This window comes from Gadus morhua, chromosome 3 (assembly GCF_902167405.1).
Source record: "Gadus morhua chromosome 3, gadMor3.0, whole genome shotgun sequence".
Taxonomy (NCBI): Eukaryota; Metazoa; Chordata; class Actinopteri; order Gadiformes; family Gadidae; genus Gadus; species Gadus morhua.
The window spans coordinates 14840855-14860387 of NC_044050.1; the positions used below are offsets into that span (position 1 = coordinate 14840855).

Genomic DNA, 19533 nt, shown 5'->3' on the forward strand with positions numbered 1-19533 from the left:
CGTGTGAGACGCACTTGCTGGCCGAGAGAGGCCATTGATGCGTCTAATTCTAACGCGCCCAATTCACCGTCATTTTATTGTTTCCTAAATACACAATAATATTAACCACCGCTAACAATGGTTTCCCACTCGCTTGCACTGCCGATGATCTGCTTCACCACGCTCTGGGGGCTGGTGGGGATCGTTGCACCATTCCTGGTGCCAAAAGGACCGAACCGGGGGTATGTACCGTTACACGCAACTGATAATCACTACGACTATTCATTATATGCGTCTTGTTTTTCCTTATTACTTGACAAAAGATGGTGTCCAAGATATAAGCCTATTTGTATGTCTGTGCAATAAACCCTTCCTCGTAGCCGTTGCGGTGATTGGACTGAAGGCGTTAATGGTGATTTGATGAAGGCCGAATGCGTCATCTTGCATCCTTATCAGCTAAAGATATCCCTAAAATGTGCTAAAAGACATGACTTTGATAACTGAGGTAGATCGATGTAACATATATAAAATAACCCACCCTGAGAGTGAAGTGAGGTATAAGGATCTTTAAGAATGCTATATAGCCTACTCTGTGGTGAGCAGGTTATTTTATTTGTAGGCTATTATATAGGACTTTTACGTTGACTGCGTTAATTCATTCCTAATATTGCATGCGCTGACGGCTTTATAAGAACACGTTTGTTCTTCACGTTTTGTGTAATGGGTCTGTTTGCTTGGGCATTGAAGAGTGAACGAGTGAGTGAGTGTGCGCGTGCGCGTGCGTATGCGTGTGAGAGAGTTGGGGTGTTAGTTGTTTGATGTTAAGAATAATTCAACATTTTATTCTTATTTCAATTAAAATAATTTCTTATCTTCTGATTATTCCCCAGGGTCATCATCACAAGTCTGGTGCTCACAGCTGTCTGTTGCTATTTGTTGTGAGTAAAGGGTATTTTATATTTTGACACTTGAGCTTGTTGTTTTAAACCCAACATCAGGGCAGGGTTATGTAGTGGTTGGATGGCTCCAACCTTGACTGTGCCCTATTTCCCGCTAATTTCTGATCAAGCTCTTCCCCGAATGGCTCGGGCAATCCAACATGCCTATTAATCACATGTGTGTGAAACCAACACTTTCCCATGACACAGAAATGTATGGAGGAAGCAGAGAGGGGGGGGGGGGGGGCATTTCTTTGCCTTCTCATATCTTGCCCTCTTCTGTTATTTTCTTCTCGCTCTCTTTATACAAAAATCGTACCCATAGCAGCTTTAAAATATAATATTTATAATAATCATTTTTAATCCGGTCCCGGCTTCTTTTGTCTGGTCTGATCCGGTCCTGTCTGGTGTAGTCCTACTCTGGTTTTGTAATTTCTACACTGGTCTAGTTCTGTTGTTGTCTGATCTAGTCTGGTCTATCAGATCTGGTCTGGTCTGATCCGGTCCTGATGTGGTCTGATTCGGTTCTGGTCTGATCCGGTCTTTGTCCTTTCCTCCCCAGTTGGTTGATAGCAATTCTGGCCCAGACCAACCCTCTGTTTGGCCCTCAGCTGAAAAATGAAACTATATGGTACTTACTTTACTTCTGGGAGTAAAGGAGCCAGGTGAGTCTAGTCCAAGTTTTCAGTAACCATTAATTAATTCATAAATAAGTTCATGTATTAGTTTATGAATGAGGATACAAGTAACCTGACTCTAGCAGATGTGCGTTAGACTGGAACCACTCTCGATTTCCAAGGGGGGTTATCGACCGCCGCAGACCAAAATAAATCTGGACTGAATTGTAACGTCCTACAACCAATCAGAGCAACTCAATGTGTGATGCAGCCCTCTTGGTTGTTTCCTCAATGGCTCTCCCATAGGGTGCTCCTCTGTTACGTAATCATACGTTAGATAAACAGTTGTGATTGGCCTGACCTGGGCCAGTGCTGCTGAAAGGGGGGGGGGGGGGGGGTATATTCTATAGCACCTGTATAGCACCAGTAGCATATTGAAGAGCAAATAAAACACTAACTTCAACATTTGTCTGGTTCCAAGGCTGGTTGTGGTACTAGTTAATTTTTTAATTCATGAATTAGATCATCCATATAGTGGTTAATTAGGGCATTCATTCATTCATTCATAAATCTTTTATGCGTTCAATAAAAATATTAATTAATCATTACTTTAATTTTCCTTTTTGTTTGCTTGCACCTTATATAATTATTTTACATTCAGTGTTTAAGTGTGTAAAATAGATCCATGAGCAAAAATATAACAAATTGAATATTAACTGTTATCTCTCTCTCTTTCTTCTTCTTCTTCCTGTATGTATCTATCGATCCGTCCCCAGGGCTACCAGGTATTAAATACCCGGAACTATCTGTCGTCATTCCGGTCTTGGTGTTCCAGATGAAGCCCCTCCCCCTCATCCTCAACAAATCACAGCTCGGTACCAACATCACTGTTACCGTCATTCCCCTCACACTTCCCCTGAAGGTCCTCACAACGTTGTTGTGAATATTGCAGGAACGTCCCTAGTGTAGTGTTGGATGTCACCAGCCAAGGTTGTGTATAGGATATTATTTTGTGATGGTTTTACATAAGGTCCATTGTGTGTTGCTTAGCCTCTCATGGTGGCCGTGTTCTGCGTAAATATTTTGAAACGTGTAGTCTGTTATTTTTTTGCAGTTATTTTGTTTACATTTGTGCGAGCATGTGGCTATCATCAGGGAACACTTTTTTTTATTTAACTTTTAGTATTTGATGAGCTTCAGATGTTCATGCAGTCTGACTTACAGGATGTGAAGTGTGTGTGTATGCGTGTGTGTGTTGGTTCGTATGCATGTCTTTGTGTGTGTGTGTGTGTGTGTGTGTGTGTGTGTGTGTGTGTAGGTAATATATTACTAAACGGGTATGTGTGTGTCTGTGTGTTTATGAGGTGCATGGGAAGCGTTTATCTGGTAAATGTGTGGACCCAAGCCGTCAGAATCTCGCGGAGCCGACATTTCTATTTCACCCCCATCCACGTCATGTTATTATTGGTCCCTGTTGCCATGGAGATCCTACTGACCCCCCCAGCTACTTGTCCCCACCCCTAAACCCAATGTGTGCGGCCCAAAGTAAAATTAGGAAATCACTTTTGACCCAAACTTGGCTATAGCTGTGATGACAGGATAGAGAGATGCGATTGATAATAACAAATTAAGAAATGTACCAATGACAGTCAGGATTTGGGTCCAAATAAGGTCTGCAGATATTTAATACGACAGGGAACACACAGGAGGAGATTTTCCTGCTTTAGAAGACCTCTATGTCGGTTACACCAGTGACTGGGAGTTAACATCAGACATCTGACCATCCCCAACCTGGAGTCTGTAAATGGTCAAATAAATCCACCAGATGCACTCGGCATAAGTGCATTTGGTGGATACAATAGGCTAATGCCTGTATCGTGCCAGGGATAAATTTCCTCTAGCAACCGGTACGCTATATTTAGCTTAATGCTTGGTAGCTGACTCTGTGTTAGCTAGCACCCTCCATATCCCAGGATTGTTATGCATGTTAAATCCCTTGAACGTAGGCAGCCATGGAGTTTCAACTCCCCCAACATCTGCCCACGAGCATCACAGCCCCTCCACCCCCCACCCACACACACTCCCACCACCACCACTACTTACCACCCACCTGCTCCTCTCTAAAACCACCTTTGCTTCAGCCAAAAATAATCTTAAAATCAATATATACAGCTACTTCTTAGAAAGACCAAATTGTGTTCTATCTTTTCCGTTAATTTCTGTTGGCCCGTAGTTGTGTTGGTGACATTTTGTCCCAGAGGGATTGCCCGCGCCTCCCCTACCCTTCTCCTCTGTTCTCCTCCGACCATGGAGTGACCACCCCCCCCCCACCCCATCAGTGCAGTGGTTAACACAAGGACATGACATACTGTACCGCTACTGCGCCACATTCGGGTGAGGTAAAGATTAGTTTGTCCAAAGCAGAAAAATCTTGCGCCTTGTGTTTAGAAATGAAAAACCTGCCTTTATATCTTGGACGGTTTTCGTGTGTATGAATGTCTTGTGTTTAGATGACAACTGGAGCGCTGTCGATCGTTTCGAAATTAAGTCCTGGACTCATAAAGGTGTTTGTAATTTTGTTGTGGTCACCATGGTAACAGAAAATCATAAGCCTAAATGTTTGTCGAGTTGAGAAGAAATTACCTTGTGCAAAATCGATGTGGTGTGTGACGTCAAGTGGCATTGTCAGATAACGTGTGGAAATAAAAACATGATACATCCGGCTTTGTCAATGCTCTCTTTGTTGTCATTGATTTGTTCGTTTCTAAGCAGACTGATAAACAATAAAGCCTTGTGCTTCTATACACAAAACACATCTCTGAATAGTGTCATGTTTTTGTGTGTGTGTGTGTGTGTGTGTGTGTGTGTGTGTGTGTGTGTGTGTGTGTGTGTGTGTGTGTGTGTGTGTGTGTGTGTGTGTGTGTGTGTGTGTGTGTTTGTTTGTGTGCATGGTTGTAGATAATATATGATCTTGAGATCACAAGTACAGAACATGCCTTCAACAGTGCAGTTTAGTTATTTAATTGATAAGCAAGATGTTGTAAGCAGGTAGGGAGAGGAGAAGTTTGTCTAGGAGCGGTAGGTGTACGTCTCGCTGTCTGGCGTTCCATGATGTAATCCCGCTTCTGGACCTGGAGAATCAGATAGTCCGGAGGAGATGGGGAGGTGAAGGGTTGGGGGGATTAAATACATGTGGGTACTAGGTAGGTAAGTGGCGTAACACAACAGCGTGTTTTCCATAATCTACATAAATCGCTGTTGCAAAAACAGGTACCATTGTGGTTGTTTAAGCCAAGACTTCTCTGAAGGAAAATAAAACAAGTTTAGAACACTTTATGATCAATTTGTAGATCAAAACATGATGGCTGAAGTATAGAATCTAGAGCACAGAGAGTGGAGAACTAGAGAGAGGAACCTGCATGACATGGCAGAGGGGACAAAAAGGTTAGTAGGCCAGTAACACACAATACAGAGAGAGAAGCAATGTTGACTGAGAGGGAGGGAGGGAGGGGGAGAACGAGAGAGAGAGTGTGTGCGCGCGCGCGTGCGTGTGAGATAGGTGTCCGGTCAGATCAGTCACTCACATCAAAAGAGATTAATGAATACATGAATCGAAGATTGAATACATTACTTGATTAATTAACCCCTTAATCGAAATGAATGAACACAGTAATACAGTGAATCAATACAGCAATAGATGAGTCAAATATGGATGACCACATTAATAGATTAATGAACACAAAAATAAGAGTCACAAAGATATATTCATGAGCGTGTTAACAAAGATGAGGACACAATAGGTGATTCAGGAGAAAGCTAAACAAAAAATATATATTTTTAAGATGCTGTTTAATAATATTGAGTTGAAGATATCAGTTAATGTGAATTCTGGAAGGAGTGGACATTAAAAGTTTGCCATTGTGTGCTCCTACCCAATGTGAGGAAACTTTGTTTGAGCCAGTTGTGTTCAGAATTAGGATTATAGCTCTGAATCACTAATTATTATTTTTAATTGTCAATTAAAATGTGGACTGTACTAAAATTATTCTTTGAGGTTTCATTGTTTATATTGATGTGCATAATGACACATGCTTTTTTCTGAACAACTACAATCTTTAACCAATATTTCCTAACCAATATTTCCTAACCCTAACCCTTACCCTAAAATCTCTATGTGCTTCACCATCCGTAATAGGCCTATCAACGTTTTTGAGGTACGGATCAAAAATGAATTAATTGAATCAGTAAATGTAGTAAAATATTTGGGCATCATCCTGGATAATAATTAAAAATTTGTTACGCAGATTAAGTATGTTGCAAAGAAGGTCAAACTAAATCTAAACTGTTTCCGTTTCATAAGAAGGGACCTGCCATGTCAAACGTCCAAATTATTTATGCACGCTATGATTTTTTCTCATTTGTCATACTGTATCACATCATGGTCACAAGCTTCTTCTACCGCATTAAAACCTATCTTTTCAATATACAAACAGACAATAAAAGTCATGGACCGGAAACCCATGAGATGGCATCACTGTGGCATTCTAAAAAAACACAACCTTTTCACCTTTGATAACTTTTTTAATTTTAGTAATCTTAAATTGTTTTTCTAATGTGTAAATAATCATGTGTCACCACTGTAGTATGAATTGGCCATCAGACGTCAGAGCTCTCGTCGGGCAAATACACGAGCCTCCATCAATGGTGATTGTCTTGTTCCCATGTACAAGACATCTTTCGGTCAGTCTGTTTTCCCTGCAAAGGGGGCAAAACTATGGAACCTCTTGCCCACTAGTTTAAAACTAGAGACTTACAGCAACACTTTTAACAGAGAACTTAAACAACGGCTCAAATCAAATCAACAGTGCTCACACAAATAATTTACAACTGGTTAATTGTCTGAGCATGCTGCCTTTCTGTTTTGTTTATTTTATTTTATTATTATTATTATTTTATTTTTTTAAATCCTCCTGTGGACAGGTGTTGAAAACTAGCATTTGTTACACTGAAAACAATGCATCTGGTTTCGTCCAATGATATTGTCATGTCCATGTTAAATAAAAATCTACTTACTTACTACTAAAACTTTTTTAAACCTTAAAATGCCTGAAGTGAATAAACCAGTGTGTTTCAGTGCAGACAGCATGGCCAACAATTCTGGTCCGGTCTAAGAAATTATACGGCAGTCAAGCATCTTAATAATCACGACACACTTCAATCACATAATTTTTCTATACACATTTTTTAAAAACGCTAGTAAGCTACTGTCACTCAACTGCTTCGACTAAAACCTGCACTCTGTTCTTTTTTGCATTTGCAGAATAAAGAGATTTGAGATTGTACCTATAGTTAACAGTTATACCAGTTAATACAGGTACTGATGCTTCACAAGCGTGTGCATGTCATATATAATAATAATATTATTATAATTACTATAATAATTATTATGCTATAATATGAATAGGCTTACTCATCATTATAATAGTAATTGTACTTTTTTTCCTATATAGCGCATATTAGACCTACTTAATTACACAAACAAAACTTAAAGTCACATTAAGTCGTTTTAAGCAGACATTTCGAGTTGACTATGCTGTATATTTATCGGAGTTCACCGAGTTCACTACTTCGCTCTTTATGTTGTCCTTAAATCAGGGTCACGTGGACCCGCCCATGTGACGCCATATCCGCTTCCACTAGAATTACAACAAGCGCTGCTCGTGAACTCATATGCCCTCACCCGAACAGATCTGCACTACTTTCTTTTTCCACGCCTGATACAGTTTTACCGTTTTATCAACAGGTCAGTGCCTCTCATTATTTCTTTCTCTTCTAGTAGCGTTCCACGCCCTCACGTGTCGACACCAGAGACGCGCAACTACAACTTCTTCAGACAACACACACGCACTAAAAATACCAACAATATTTACTGGCGGCTCCCCGCCCTCTCTCCCTATCTCTCTCCCTCGGTGAATAATATTGAAGATACCAGGCAGGGCCATCAGTTACCAAAGAGAGGTTATCCTTTTGAATGTTTAGTAGGATGTCTCCAAATCTAAAACTTTTTGCCTTGAATGATTGGAAGCTAGCATAAAACATGTTAACAGTTACCCCGCAGTCGTCGGGTTTGTTTTATCCAGGACATAACGAAACTAAAACACGTGTTAGTCTTGTTTTTGCCCTTTTTCCCATGTAGCTGATGGAAGGCTTGACATAAGGCTGTTGCAAAGCGAACTTCCTCCATGGAGTAAAGTATGTGCCACTTGGCAGTGCGCTACCCCTGCTACTACCTCTGTGTATAACAGCATCTGGACTGGCCGAGGCGGACATTTTACACTTGACCAGTGGAGCCAGAGAGAGCCTGCATGGAGGATTTTCCCAGGACGACGACCTCGGCTTTTCCATGATATCGTATAGCTTAAGCTGTTCGCTCACTCGGCGACTCACTGCATTCTCCACTTCGTTCGTCGCACTGACAACTGAATCCAACTTTTTTCTTACTGTTTACGCACCGGAGCAAACGCAACGATCGGCAGCTGGACGTCAGATCTCCATCTCTAACGTGTGGAGTTGCTTTTAGGACTGCGCAGTAGCAGCACCTGTGGGTACAAAGGGGACAAAGCTTACCCCATGGCTTCTCCCTCCCAAGTGTTGTGCTTGTTTTAATCCGTGGGAAGCGGTGTATCTGCGGCTGCCCAGTGTGTTCTGTGAGAGGTGGGAGACGCTACCAAACCTTGCTCTCTGGCGGTGTGCGGTATTAACTATTAATATTGGACATCCGGTGGCAGCGCCAGCTGCGCCCCTAATTTTTTTTAGTCTTCGCATCGGAGCTCTGGGATTGTTTGAACCTGATACCACGGATCGCCGGAGTACATGGTATGGATGCAATTAAACATTTGTGCTAACATTTGGGCAATGTTTTGAGGGGTAGGGCGAACCCCTGTCGTGCCTATTCTCGCCCGCGTGTGCCATGCGGGTCGCGCGGCCATGGCACCGTTTCTCTCTCCGGTTGTTTAGATCAGGCGGTCCGCTGTACAGCTGTGAACACAGGACCGCTTTAACCTCGTAGTTGTCTATTTATTTATTTTAAAAACAAAAAACAAATATTAGGACAGTTTAGGGACGACTTTTGGACATGACTAGGATTGGAACGTAAATTTGCGATTGAGAAGCTTGTTACTTTGTCTGCCAGCTGCAAGGACACGGAGAGGACAGTGTGTAGCCTATTCCTTTCTTCCAGATCAGCCAATATGTGCAAACGCGGCGCCAGATGCACTCTGGTTTTTAGACGGAATGGGGTATCATACAAAACGATTCTTCGTGCAACCTCTATAAGATCTTAATTCCGCAAATTGGCTTTCCAGACAGCCCACCATCCACCCCTCCACCCTCCAGCCCCCCTTCGGTCGGTTAGCCACGCGCGACCACTCCACGCTGCTCCACTCTTTGCGTGCTGCCAACCGAGTCTATTATGGTCGTCCGATTGACGGACTTCCAGGTCTGGACATCTGATTGTTTTTGTCGAATTGTTTTTCTAAAAATGTTACTTCTGTAGTTTAGTAGCAGTGGACCGTATATTTTTCAAAGGTCCTAACGTTTATGTCCTGGCCCTGCTGCAAGCATCCCTTCAAAGGTTGTTTCCAAATAAGCATCAATACTCCAGTGTGTTTCTTACGACGTGTTTCTAACGAATTGTTTAAAGGCTGGGCCGGGTCTGTTGTCACTGTTCGGAGCAGGGCTTCTGGTATAGTAGGCTCGTCCTATAGAACCACTATAGAGAGCTTTAGGGTGAGGAGGTTGGAAGACTCTTTTGTTCAGCTCAAACAATGCCCGTTTCTATTTCCCCACTCTGTCTGCTATTTAAACACGCAGAGGCAGCGGACAGTTTGTACCCTAACTAACCCCTGAACAAATTTGAGTTCCTGTGCTGGGTTTTTGGGTTGCTGTGTGAATGTCTTCTACTCAGTGCATGACACATTTCTGTCTATTTATGTATACAAGTTGGTTTACTTTACACAGTGCACAGCAATATCCACAAATACTTGTGTACCATACCCACAGGACATACTTCAGGGTTGTTTGCATGCTATTGACTGGTCTCAACCAAACAGCTGTGTCGACATGCACTCCCCAGAAGGACCAGTGTGTTTACAGTGGCTTCAGCTAGGCATATGGGGAGGTTACAAGGAGCTAATGACCCTGAGTTCTATAGAAACTTTGGCCTTCATGTGAGACATGTGACGTCGGTTTTGTTGTTCTACCCGAAGTGCCGCACTTAACCTTTGGCCCGAGGTTATGTCACATCAACTCCACACACAACAGCTCCCTTGTAGAAGCGTATGATGCTCTGCAAGCGTCTCCATAGGTCTCTTCATGTGCAAATCCACACTGAGTGTCGTTGTATCTCCATGTCATGTTAAAGTGTATGAATATTGTTCAGATTCATAAAGGAACTAAACAAAACAACTGAATGTCAAAGCGTTGCCATGTTCTGTTTTATTCTGGCTATGTCTAGAAATGAGTCAATATTGTGGGGTGGGTTCTGAAGACAACAGTGTCTGGGTCCCAGGGGGAATGCATCGCAGATGGTAAAGCAAAGTAGAACCAGGAAGCTTTTGTTTCCACGCCACGCCCCTCTGAAATAGCCTTCTGTGGTGTTGCTCGCCACGGTTTCTGACTCGAGGCCAACAGGCCGGTGTGAATGTTTACATCACGCTGCGGTCGCCAAAGGGGCCTTTACAGCGGCGACAACACACCAAGTAGTCACTGGTGAATGTTTACGTCTGCATGGCAGCGGGCATTGTTTTGTGCCATGGCCCCTCATGCCTAGACTCTGCCCTCCCTCTCCAGCTCTCACTTCCTCATTCCTATTGGCCAGCGCGTGGTCACACACACCCGGATAAACATGTCACTGCATTGTTCTCCCAAACGACCAGACCGTCCGCGTGTTCACTCTTTTGGCCTCCTCTACTTCTCGTGGGTCTGGTCTGAGCGCCCTGGTGATCCTCTGCTTGCATTGGGTTTCATCAGCAGCACCGTAGCACGAAGGCTTGCAGTTTATTTACGCTAGTCTCTTATCCGCTCCGCCTCTCTTCTTCTCCTGCTGTCCTTTCTCTCAACTCTGGTTTACCCCTTTTCTCCACTTTCTCCTCCGCTCGTCTCTCTTAACAATCGCCCTTCCCTTTTCTTTAATAACGCAGACGGACGGATGAACAGACAATGGCTTCCTGCGTCTATGAGCAGATTGTGGGCAATAATTAACTTTAGGCTGTCTGCTAAAAGACAGAATTAGGGTACAATCTTATCATGTGTGTTTACCTGTTATCTAATGTCATGCAACACATGACGAGTGCTTTATTTAGCATAATACACACAATGACGTGCAATTTTTTGTATCGCGTTTCACTGAAGTCATAATTGTTTGACCTCATCCTCCTCCCTCCTCACAAGCTGTCCACTCTCCTACTCTTCCTCATCTTTCGTTGCCTCAAGTCGCTTTGGATAAAGCGACTTGTGTCTGCTAAATTCCCTCAATGCAAATCTCTCTCTTCTCCGACTCTATCCTCCCCCTCATGATCCTCTCTCCATTGCTCCTCCTTCTCTAGTCAAAGGGAGCTGACTGGTAGGCCATGGGCAGAGGGAGTTGAACACCCTCACACTGCTGCACTACGATTGGTTGAAACCCCCCTGACCGGCTTACTACATCCTCCTTCCAGCGTACGTACCACACACACACACACACACTGTCTAGCCAGTTTGATGTTTTGTTGCTTTTGAAGTGAAAAATAAATGACAAATGTTTCTTTCCTCCAGCAGAAAGTCGCACAGCGTTGGCTCTGTGAACCTACCCTGACACACCCCACCTCCTCGCCCCTGGCATGCCTCAGGTACGACACTTTATTCTAAAGAGGTCAACACATGACAAGCGGCTGAGGACGCGTTAAGAATACAGCCAGCCGGCATACGGCAGTGCAAAGCTTTAACTCACAAAACCATGGAAAGGTGTGTTTTTAGAAATGAGCTGAAGAAAGCCATGTTCGAATAGAGTCTGTCGTTTAAAGACTTCAAACCAAGCTGTATCCGTTTGGAGTCGTCGGCCGGGGTGAAAGTTGAAATGTTTTTTTTTTTTTGAGTGTCAAGGTGGCGAATCAACGCAAACACACAGACAGAGACTTATAATTATAGGCTGGTTTTATGGGTAATTAGGTCACAGCTTCTGTGACCCGAGCTGAATTATGCGTGTGTGTCTCCTCTACCCAGCCGGGCATGAATGGGCTGGAGCCGGCATTTGGTGAGGCCTACAGCAACCACCGGGGCCTGCTGAGCCCCTACCCCCCCGCCATGTCTCCACAGGGGGGCCGGACGGAGTACAACCAGGTGGGTCATGCTGAGGTGTTAACCGCTCAACTGTTCCACCTCTGCATGACGGCTTAATAGTATCCATTGTAATTGATTTTATCCATGATATAATTAATTAATATTAGGGTTTTGGGCAACAGATGATTAAAAAAATGATATTTTAGGGAATATGTTGTCAATTTGGTAAATGTGCCAATTCCTGTCATATGTCCCGATTGCTACTATTCTGCATGTTGTGACTATCCCTCCCCTTTATCCAGAGTGTGCTGCTGATGCTGGGCTCCCCGGCGATGCCACGGAAGCGGCCCTTTGAGTTGCTAAGCGACCTCGTGGACGACGGGGGATTCGGCGAGGACCTGCACCCGGAGCACTGGGACGTGTCGGAACTGGACGAGATGGCCCGCTATGCCAAACCAGGCCTGGGGGTGGACGGGGGTCCGGCCGGCACGGAGGAGGAGGCGGTGCTCCTGGGCCGCTGGGGGCGGAGCTCGGAGGAGGAGGAGGAGAGGAGGAGGAAGAGGATCGCCGGGGAGACCCACGCCACTGAGACGCACGGCGCTGGGGATCATTGGGGCGGAGGGGGTGGATGCGCTGCGGAGAGGAAGCTGTGCCCTGGAGGAGGAAGGGAGGCGGAGGAGAGGGTTTCTAACGTGGAGGTGTACCAGGTGGAGCAGCAGCAGCAAGAAGAAGAACAACATCAAGAGGAGGAAGGAAGAAGGGGAGGAGGAGGGGGGACAGAGGAGCAGGAGGTTACTGCGTCTTTGGGAGCTCCAGGACTGGAGCTCTGCAGCGAGGAGCACAACTACTCCCTGACCCAGGGAGAAGAGCTGGCGGCTGGGCTTGAGGACGATGCCCAGGTCCCACCCTACCAGACCCCGCTCAGATCCCCACAACAACACCAGCAGGAGGAGGTGGGGCAGGACATGAGTCAACCCAGACTGGAAGAAGAGGAGGAGGAGGAGGAGGAGGAGGAGAAGGAGGAGCAGCAGCAGCAGCAGCAGCAGCAGGAAGAAGATTATGAGGAAGACGAAGAGGAGGAGGAGGAGGTAGAGGAGGAGGAGGAGGAGGAGGAAGGGGCGGAGGAAACGGCTGTGGAGGCGGAGGATTCCAGCTCTTCTGAGTCAGAGTGTGGTGAGTAGGATTTATATCGGCCTTGGCTAACAGACATGGAACATCTGCTGGTTTTTAACTTCAGACGATGGCTGCCCTTATCCTCCCTTATAAGTATGAGCATTAGGTTAGTAAGTAAAGTTTTTTTCCCATGTCAATTAATCCAGCGATACTCATTTTCGATTCATCATTTTAATAAATTGGCTATACTTTTATATTATTGGCAAGTGCCGATGCCAAGTTTGCAGATCTCAAAGTCTTAAATTGGCATGCTTTGTGTGATGCACAGCCAAGAGCAGCTAAATAATTCATGCTGTTCTGCTCTGAGAACAACAGATCTATAAGATCAGCGTTATGTACGTGGATGTTTGTGAAATTCTCTAGCAACGAGAATGCTCTGGTAGCATGAATTGAAGTAATGAGGGCACCATGCTACAACAGAGAATGGGTCGTCTCTATACGGGCTACCAGTTCACACGCTGAACTTCACAGAGAATGTTTCATCAGATGTTTCTAGACAAGCATCCCCGAGGCACTGATATACATTCGATGTGAACCGCACGGCATATAATTAGACTCGGCCTGGAGAATGTTCTCCCCATATGGTTCATGTAGGCCCTGCACACGGTCTGTATTATTGGACTTTTGTGGTGGCATCTGCCTGACTTAAGACAGTAGTAGGCCTTCTAGGGTGACATGGGTGTATCTTGGAGGGAGATGTATGGTGACATATCACTGCCAAAAATGGCAAGCAAAAATGACTACTAACACATCAAATATTACTGCGAGTTCCTTTACTGCACTCGCACACAGTATTCCTCTGATTGAAATTTTTTCTACGTTGTGCGGTAGTTACCTGTTTAGCACTAAGAGGTCGGTGCCAAATCTGGCCATTGTATCCTTGAATTTGATTGGTTACATCGACGCCTCTTGATGTCTCCGAACATGCTTTAGAGAACAATAAAGCACAGCCTTGCACCTCAGACAGCTTGCAGTTGTTATCAAAACGTATAACTATGCATGTCATGAATAAATGCAGGATCATCAGGTGCAGTGAACCATAGCCAGCCTTGAACATTAGCAGAACTTGAGTATATAGAATATCATCAGACCAGGAAATATGAATGTTAAAAAAAGGCTGATAATACTGCCTCGCAGTAGCTACTGTTAGAGTTATTTAGTGTAACAACAATCGTCTAATGACGTCTAATATATCAGCGCTATCGCTGTATTTGTAAATCTGTATTCAAGTGTATGTACAAGTTATTCGTTACGAGTAGCCAACAATGTTATGGGATGCAATGCCATGGCTGGTTCACCCCAACATATTCCAAAAGATGGTCACCACGCAAGCAGAAAAAAATATACCAGTGAGCAGGAAAAGGCCTTGCGAGCATGAGTTGTACGCAGTCGCGCACGTGATTTTTTTTTTTTTCTTGAGATATCTGGCAGTGATATGCCGTCATAGAGATGGAGTTTGTCAGTCGTTCTAGGATAAGATGGATGCTGTTAGTTGCTAAAGAGTGGGTGGTGTTAAAGGAAAAATACATACACACAGCACTTTGACTTTGTTTAATAACATATTTGATTTACCATTCCTTTTAAGGGTTTATACTCGTTACCAATAATTACTTTCACTATCGCCTCTTAACATCAGGGTGGACCATTCTGTTAATGGATTATGCATTGATTAGTTTAATACAATTCATGAAATTATATGCATATCATGCCTCATTATTTATTTGAAAGATAGCGGGGACATTTGGCAAGTGGGTTGCGATTGCCCGTTCAAAAAATCTGCAGTAGACGCCGAGCTAAATTGTGACAACACAGCCATGGTGAATCCATGATGATGGCTACCAAAAACGGTTGCACAATGCAAAAGTATCCGGTGTTTAAGAGGACGCCGCTTTTAAACGACGTTGACTCAAGACAACCGGTTAAAGACACTCCAAGTCAAACAGTCAAGCTAAGCCGACACATGTGAACACACTGTTAGCTTGCCTCTGGCTATTGAGGTGGATGTATTTAATGGCTTACCTGAAGCAACAAATGTTTTTTGAAATGGGCATGACCAAAGATGAATTTCATTTGCTATTTTATTGTTCAAGGTGCTATGATGACTTAAGCCGGAATGCTTTGTGTGGTCTTGTGAAGTGGACATGTTGAATGGACTTTCAAAGAGGTTTTTGCTTATCCCTGGTTATGATTCAGTATGTGGCGTGTGATTATGTTATTATCAAAGATCAAGCTAAATAATTATGATTGTACTTTTGAACTGTATATCATTTCTTGGATTGTAACGGTGTCCTAAAGCCAATATGGTCTGGGCACCAGAAAGGGTGCAAGAAACGAATTGAAGGGTTGATGCAACACATCTGACTTCTGTATATTGAAAGTGAATTGCAGGGGAAATCACATTTTTGACGGTGGGGTAATGGTATTTGGTTCTCCTTTAGGCATCTTAGGAGAAACCTCAGAGCACTATTCTCAACTGGACCACCCGCAGACGCTTCAGACTTGATCTGATGTCTTTTATTAATTTGGATATCAAACAGATTTTCAGCAGAAAATATGTCTAGCAAATGAGGGGGTTGCACATTTTGCTTTAGTCCATGTCCCCGGTTTTTTGTAAGCGGTTGTAAATCTCTGCTCTGAAATAAACTAGTGAACCTGACTGTATGGGTTTAAGATTTGAAGATTGAATTTGACCGTGAAAGGGTTTGCCTCCCAGACAGAGGACAAGAGTTGTGTGGCATTTCAGCAGCTGTAGCTAGGGTTTCTACGATGGAGAGACTCCATTGTGGTCCTCCATTGTGAGCCCAGCAGTCTTATCGCCAGTAGCCCAAGGTGTTTCTGGAGTGAACCGAAATGAAAGAGCAGGCACTATAGCAAAAGAGAGAAAGTAGCTCAGATTTACCAATGACATTTATGGAACCCCCTAAAGCAGAGTTCCCAACTGCAACCGCAAGCTGGTATCATGACATTGTATTTGTGAATCAACTGGATGAATTGGTTGGTAGGACTCCCTGTTTAGAGTGTAAATGTAAAACTACTTGGAGAATTGGTTGGTCTAACTCCAGGTTTAGATTGTAAATGTAAAACTACTGGGAGAATTGGTTGGTCTAACTCCAGGTTTAGATTGGAAATTTAAAACTACTGGGGGAACTGGTTGGTGTCATTCCCCTAGCACCTCCTTGGAACATCATGAACCCTCAATATTCTAGATAAATGGAGGTCAAGCACTATCCGAACAGGCTCAGAACTCTGCTGTCCACCAGCCAAGCCAGCAGATCTGCTCTCCTGTGAAGTGGTCTATGATACCCAGACAGGGGTATGCATACCTAGGCCCTAGGGTGTACGCCATCTTTGCAATATTTCACACACTGCAGGCTGGCCAAAAATATAAATTGGATACAATTTTAGAATCCTCAGACAGGCAGTTACATTAGGCCTATTTGTGAAATATGTAAACGGAGCCAAATGAATAGCAATACAAATAAATATTTGGTTTGATAAATTGGTTGATGAATACAAATGTATATTAAGCTGGGCTCGTGCTCTTGTCTAACGTGGCCTGCTGTTATAGCCAAGACATGAAGCGTTGCTTTACATTGTCATGTTCCCGGCCTCCCGGTTATATGATGCTTCCTGCGCTCTCGGTTCGGTGCACAGCCTGGACCAGGCATGGCCTCAACAGACGTAGTCTGGCTGTTGCGTAATCCTTGGAGGAGCTTGGCGGAGCCGGACTGGCGTCTCCAGAGGGCGGCCGCCGGTGGCGTCAGATGAACTCTGGGTGTCCTCCTTTAATGTCTGCACCCTTTTTATGCCTTGGCATCAGCCAGAAGCAGTAGAAGTTGGTCTGTGGTTGATGATGAAAGGAAATGTCTCTGTGTGAGTGTGTGTGTGATATCTCTTGTGGTGCATGTGTGTGTGTGATTTTTCTCTCTTCGTGTGAGCGTGTGTGTGTTTCTCTTGTAGTTTGTACGTGTTGTCATGTGGGAGTGTAATTTCCCTTGTAGTGTGTGCGTGTGATGGTGTTGTGCACTGCGTCTCCTGTAGTCAAGTGTGTGTGTGTGTGTGTGTGTGTGTGTGTGTGTGTGTGTGTGTGTGAGAGAGAGAGATGTCACGCTGAGAGAAGACAGCCCTCTGCATGATGCTGGCTTTAGCTCTGCGTATTTAAAGTGGGTCGCTGTCTGATAGATGAGGCAAGCAAATGCGATCAAAAACGATTCCCGTTCCAAATCCTCTGTACAGCCCTGATAAAAGGATGACCTTGCAGAGAGGGAAATGTGTTTCATAATATACTCACGTAAAATGTCTCATGAAATTCCAGCCATAGCTATTTAGTTCATGACTGCTGTTTGCATAACCTAATCGCATATGTTGGGAGCTCTTCTTCACCAAATATTTTTTCATTCATATCTTTCACCGTGGTCTAAATAAACGAAAGGAAATGGAAAATCCCTCATTGATGAGTGGAATTTAATTGGATTGAAAATGACCTTGTGGGCATATTTTTCTGGGATTAAATGGTTCACATCTATTACAGTTAATAATATATTCCATAAAGCATTTCAGTTAAATGGAGTCCGAGCAGATGGGATAAACATTACTCTAATAACACTGTTGGGGAGAGATCTCCTTTGGATAATTCAGAAAGTCAGTGGTTACATCTTTATCCTCTGCAATTAAATTATGAATAAATTAGTAAATGCCTCCCCTCTTAGATTTTTCACACTCTTGTTGCCTCAAGCATCTAAAAACCAAATGCACTGTGAATATGCTTTGACGTTGTCTCTTTTAAAGGAAGGGGGGGGGGGGGGGTTGAATATTTCATGGAGCTAAGGCCTATACTGGGAATCAGTGCAGCAATGCACTGTTTATACATTCACCTTGGGAACAAAAAGCTGCACAGGGTTCAGCCAAGGTTCAACCTCAGCTCTTTGTTCTGTGTTCTACCTATGTTTTCTTCCTACTTCCTAGCTAGGGCACAGCGGCAGGATTATCTAGGAGGTTTGTCTCCTAGCTGCAAAGGCATACCCATGCAACATAGAATCTTACGCTGAGTTCTACCAGTCATTCCTCAACTGTACTAACAACAAAGTACATATTGTCCTCAGCTATTCACTGTAAGTTAACTCAGACATAAAAAAAAAGAACACGTCACACCATGTAAGGAACGTAATTATACGTTATATATGTATTATAAAAAAAAAAAACGTGACCACATGCACAATACAAATACTGTATGTGTATGCCCTGCACTTAAAAATAGTACTTGGCATTATGTAGCATCTTATTCTAGCTTCTTGGTTGTATACAGGGAATGGGTAAACCTAAAATTTGTTAGTGCTTTGCACTTGGTTCTATGATTTTTTTTTTCTGTACAGCAATATTGTTGTTTCTCTTTCTTCTGACTAATGTACTGATTGTAATTCGCTTTGGATAAAAGTGTCTAAATGTATTTATTTTAATTTTATTTAAAGGGGACCTATTATGCTTTTCGACTTTTATGACCTATAAAGCGTGTTATAATGATTGATAGTCATGTTTAACCATACAGAAAAAACGATGTAGATTTTTCGGGAAACTCTTCCTCTCATCTGGGCGCTTTCAGCCTTCTCTGTCAACGCTCTGTTTCGTCCTTCTCCGCCCCCTCACCCCCCTCCTGCCAACCCAACTCCGTTGTGATTGGTTACCTTCCTTGGAGCGCGCGCGCTGGCAGATTTTACCAGGCATATGGGGGCGTGGCAGGAGTACGTCTACGTAGATGTTTCCCGGAAATGTGAACAAGTGAATCGCAATCTTTGTCCCGAGTGTTTAGCGCTCTGCACAGCCACCCCAGACTGTCAGCAGGGAATACGTTGAAATGCATGTACGTCATCATTTGACACTTTAGTATGGTTAAACATGACTATCAATCATTATAACAATGTTTATAGGACATAAAAGTCGAAAAAGCATAATAGGTCCCCTTTAAGGTTTATTTGGACAGTGCACGTTAATAAACATGAACATTTCAATGTGTGTCAGCGAAAATGGCTATTTCCCATTTTTTTCTTTGTGATCAACAGGCCAGATGCACCAAAATTAACACATATACACACAATAATTAAATGTAAATTCTTCTGAATTGAAAGCAATGCTTTGAAGGAGGCAGGGATAGGCTGTACATGCTTATAAGAAGTGCATCAATAGCAAGTATGGGAAAGTAATGTGTTTTTCCTGTGTGTCCGTCCTTCCAGAGGTGGAGGAGCTAGCGGTCAAGCCCAGTGGGGAGCGCCCTCAGAAGCGCCGGTGCTTCTGGGAGTACCGGCGTGCCCGCGAGTCCGCTGCCAAGAAGCGTCTGGCGGGGGAGATGCGCTGGTCGCTCTCCTGGAGTTCCAGCACCCTGCCTAGCACCCTGTACCGCAGAGAGGGTGAGCATGTCACACACACACTACTGGGGGCTACTCCACATGACTCCCACCAACACCATCCAATGACACACGATCTGATGTCACCTGGTTGATGGGGTTCCCACAGCC

General features: G+C 43.8%; 2 protein-coding genes and 1 long non-coding RNA gene across 5 annotated transcripts in view; 2 read left to right on the forward strand and 1 right to left on the reverse strand.

Moving 5' to 3' along the window:
* atpv0e2 (ATPase H+ transporting V0 subunit e2) lies at positions 1-4257 on the forward strand. The gene is made up of 4 exons (XM_030352452.1): positions 1-221; positions 870-917; positions 1480-1582; positions 2311-4257. The coding sequence occupies exons 1-3, from the start codon at positions 118-120 to the stop codon at positions 1571-1573; spliced, it is 246 nt and encodes an 81-aa protein (XP_030208312.1). The 5' UTR covers positions 1-117; the 3' UTR covers positions 1574-1582; positions 2311-4257.
* LOC115540857 (uncharacterized) lies at positions 4258-8286 on the reverse strand. Its single transcript, XR_003976228.1, has 2 exons — positions 8162-8286; positions 4258-4665 (listed from the first exon to the last, which is right to left on the reverse strand). It is a non-coding gene; the product is annotated as an uncharacterized LOC115540857 (long non-coding RNA).
* Positions 7222-19533, forward strand: part of LOC115540853 (CREB3 regulatory factor) — a 25712-nt gene continuing 13400 nt past the window's right edge. Inside the window, exons 1-6 of one of the 3 annotated variants that reach the window (XM_030352449.1) lie at positions 7222-7337; positions 11140-11251; positions 11348-11421; positions 11795-11911; positions 12154-13024; positions 19252-19425. In XM_030352449.1, coding sequence (XP_030208309.1) covers positions 11413-11421; positions 11795-11911; positions 12154-13024; positions 19252-19425 — 1171 coding nt within the window. In that variant the 5' untranslated portion in view covers positions 7222-7337; positions 11140-11251; positions 11348-11412. Of the gene's footprint in view, positions 7338-8275; positions 8411-11139; positions 11252-11347; positions 11422-11794; positions 11912-12153; positions 13025-19251; positions 19426-19533 lie in introns of those variants that run through there. The other 2 variants (XM_030352448.1, XM_030352450.1) reach the window with 2 other exon arrangements.

Excerpts from the sequence above, each read along its gene's own strand:
- atpv0e2 (XM_030352452.1), top strand. The coding sequence starts at position 118 with ATGGTTTCCCACTCGCTTGCACTGCCGATGATCTGCTTCACCACGCTC. Across the intron at positions 222-869 it reads CCAAAAGGACCGAACCGGGG|GGTCATCATCACAAGTCTGG; the intron begins GTATGTACCGTT and ends ATTATTCCCCAG. Across the intron at positions 918-1,479 it reads GCTGTCTGTTGCTATTTGTT|TTGGTTGATAGCAATTCTGG; the intron begins GTGAGTAAAGGG and ends TTTCCTCCCCAG.